Raw genomic sequence first — 3628 nt, 5'->3', positions numbered from 1 at the left:
ATACACTATAGTTTATTCACATGGGCTGACGGTGCTTCCTCCAAGGGCCAAGAACCACCTAAATAAAATGCTTAAGGCCATACATCAGAAGCCCTCTTTTGAGTTTGTGACCAGGACAATTCAAGAGACTCCCAAAACATACATCCCATTTCTGTTGCCCTTGGTTACCCCACAAGGGTGGTGAGTTCCTACTGCAGATGGCACCAGTCACTTCAGACACAGGGCCCAGAAACCAATAAGCAAGAACTGACCTGAATGCCCCTTCTAGAGGACTAGCTTTCTTGGTACAAGAGAGTGCCATACAAGTCTCCAAAGGAGGAAAATAACTTAGAGTTCCACCTAGCTGTGATGCCTATGAACCACATCAACAATCAACAGGGCACAGCAATCCTACAGGTGCAGCAATGGCATATGCGCGCGCGCACGCACACACACACACACACACACACATGCACACATACACACATACACACATACATACACATATACACACACACATACACACACATACACACACACATACACACACACACACACACACACACACATACACACACCCCTTTATGGTACACAACACATTTCTTATAGGACTGAAGACAATATTGATACCATGTCTGGTGCTGGAAACCTAGCTAACATACAAAGTGCGAGTTAAGTCATGGTTATTGAAGGAAAATCTGCAACCTCTTTTTTAAGAAACCGGCATAATCCCTAACAACAACCTATAAATAATTGCCCTATACCCACAGATAACTGTAGTCTTCACCCCATATCAGGGAAACTTCTCTTTGCAACAGATAGAGACCACTAAAGGATAGCACAACCAATCAAACTGCAGAGTTATGAAGTCCAGTCCCCGTGGATACATCTACAAAATGCTCCTGCACCTTAGCCTCAGGGAACACTGAAGAAGAGAAGGCAGAATGATTGCAAAAGCCAAAGTTTGAGGAGTTTTCTGAAAAACTGTATCTTTTGCTGATATCAGAAGTTTTACATATAAAGTCTCAACAAGATCATCGAAACGTGATGATACTTATGAACATGTCAGAGTGGGCAGGGAGCAGCTCATGGGGCCTGAACCCTGCACGGAGAGGAAAGCTGGAAATGAGAGAGGGGGGCCTTACCCAGGGAAGAACACATCAACTGGTTGTCCAGCACCAAATGGTCAGCCCTGGAAACATACATAAAAATAAAATTATATGAACTGGATAGGTTGTATTTAGGAATATGTATGTGTATGCATATACTTGTAAACATGCAACAACAATAATTAAAAAATGAATGAGGCCATGGATTTGAAGGAGTGTGGGAAGGAGTACATGGGAGAGTTTGGAGAGAGGAAAGGGAAGGAAGAAATTTTGTGGTGAAATCATAATCTCGAAAATAATAATTAAAAAATACAATAACATCTGAACTAGAAATATCAGGATGGTAGACCAAGCTGCAACTTTTGTTTCCTATCCCATCCAGGGTGCTGTGTGCCCCTGCTCCAGAGAAGCAAGTCCATTCCCCCACATCTGATAACCATGAGAGAGAAACATGGCAACCTTCTCAAATGTAAAAACAGAGAGGATGCAATTGTCATGGGCTACTGGTACATCACCAACAGAAGAAAAAATGTGAAAGATGCATAAGCAAAGTGACCACAGATTTAGCTATTTAATGCCTTAGGACATAAAATCACCCATAAAGACAATAAAACAATCCCAAAATGGCATCTGAACAATTACATGAGAACGACTATGAACATGATAGCAAGAAACTGGAAGGGCATACCGCATGGTCACATTTAATCCTGGTGTTTTCTTAGACGACTCCAGGAAGGAAATTCATGTTTTAAACAGGTGGAGCTTAACCTAAACGCTGAGAGAATCCCGGTGTGGGCAAAGACAGAAAGTGAAGTCTATTGTGTAGACTGAGTTCAGAGAGCAAGTCAGATTGTGTTAGGAGGAAATGTTTTAAGAGTGAGAGAGAATCATTTTCAAAAATTCAGATCACTGCATAGAGTTCGATAACTTAGGTTTTTCTTCAGTTGTCCTGGAATTCTGAAATCTATGAGTAATTTTTATGCAGTGTGACTTCTCCCCCGAAAAACTTCATTTAAAAAATGTCTTAAAATTGGAATTTACTGACCGGGTTGGTGGGTGGCGCACGCCTTTAATCCCAGCACTCCGCAGGAAGAGAGGCAAGTGGATCTATGTTAATTGAAGACCAGCCTGGTCTACTGATCAACTTCCTTGGCAGGCTCTAAAGCAATACAGAAACACTCCGTCTCGAAAAATCAAAAATAAAAATTTGATTTATTTAAAACTGAGAAAATCCGACCTTCCAAGTAGCAGTGTTCCTCAGTCCAACCCAAGATTTCATTATTTCCATATCTTGTAGCAAATATTGCCACAATTAACTGTTTACTCTCTGGCCACCAGGTGGCGAAGCGCCCTAATAGTATAGTATTTCCTGTGTGAATTTAAGTTTAAAGTTCACTGTTACTTTTTTCTACATGCTAAGCATCTAGAACATTGTCTAGATGCCACTAAAGATGGACTCTTCCCTAGGCTTCGGGACTGTGATACTCCTCATACTCGGTAAGTAAGGGATTTATACTTTTCACTCTTTTATGCCAGAAAATCTTGAACCCTAAAATCTTCCAAGAGCTTTGGTGATAAACTTACCTGTTTTGTTTGTGTTTTTGTTTTCCTGCAGCAAGAACCCATGGAGACTCAGTGACACAGACGGAAGGTAAAGTGACCCTCTCAGAAGAGGACTTTCTTACTATTCACTGCAACTATTCAGCCTCGGGGTACCCAGCACTGTTGTGGTACGTGCAGTATCCCGGAGAAGGTCCACAGCTCCTTTTCAGAGTCTCGAAGGCCAACGAGAAGGGAAGCAGCAGAGGTTTTGAAGCTACTTATGATAGAGGATCCACTTCCTTCCACCTGCAGAAAGCCTCGGTCCAAGAGTCAGACTCGGCTGTGTACTACTGTGCTCTGAGTGACACAGTGTCAGAAACCACAGGGGGAGCTGAACACAAACTCAGTACCAGGGGCCTGGCTGCTGAGCCTTAGGGTCGCTTTGTTTCCTCTGTGCTGTGTGCCTCTCTGTTTCTCTGGTTGGCACACAAATCATACAAATAGCCACAGCAGAAGAACAAGAAGTAGAGTCTTCCATCCTCAACTCTTGATTGGGACAAAAGTGGAATCTGATGCTAATGTGCCCCATGGGGAGCCTGAGATCCCCCAATAAAGCCCTGAGGCTAAGGAAGTTGTCTGCTTGTGGTAGGAGATGAAGTCTGTCCTCCACAGTTTCTTCCTCAGCTCTCTGGTACAGCTGGCTTTATTTTATGTTTGCAAGGAACGGAACATGCTGACAAAAGGTTCTTCTGCATTAATGTTTTCTGAAAGTATGGAGGGAGAGGTGACAGGACAGCCAGTGTCCCCAGTCCTAGGATTCCTATAGAGAAGGAAGGTGGGCTCAGCCAAGTCTGCAGCACAAGTGCAGAGAGGAAGGGGACTTCACCTGTGCAGAAAGAGTTCTCCTTTACTGTTAGTGAGGTCAGGTTGGTGCTCAATCACAAGAGGGTGATGAACGAGGGTAAACCTTTGAGAACAAAGAGCAGTTACAGGGCCGA

General features: G+C 43.3%; 1 gene segment (V, D, J or C); it reads left to right on the top strand.

Moving 5' to 3' along the window:
* Positions 1-2485: 2485 nt before the first annotated feature.
* Positions 2486-3065, top strand: LOC121137803. The segment is given in 2 exon segments: positions 2486-2585; positions 2704-3065. Coding segments are annotated over 2 exon segments (420 nt in total).
* The last annotated feature ends 563 nt before the right edge of the window (positions 3066-3628 follow it).

This window comes from Mesocricetus auratus, unplaced genomic scaffold (assembly GCF_017639785.1).
Source record: "Mesocricetus auratus isolate SY011 unplaced genomic scaffold, BCM_Maur_2.0 Super-Scaffold_100707, whole genome shotgun sequence".
Taxonomy (NCBI): Eukaryota; Metazoa; Chordata; class Mammalia; order Rodentia; family Cricetidae; genus Mesocricetus; species Mesocricetus auratus.
Note: the sequence above shows the minus strand (reverse complement) of the source record. Positions and strands in the feature narration are given on the sequence as shown.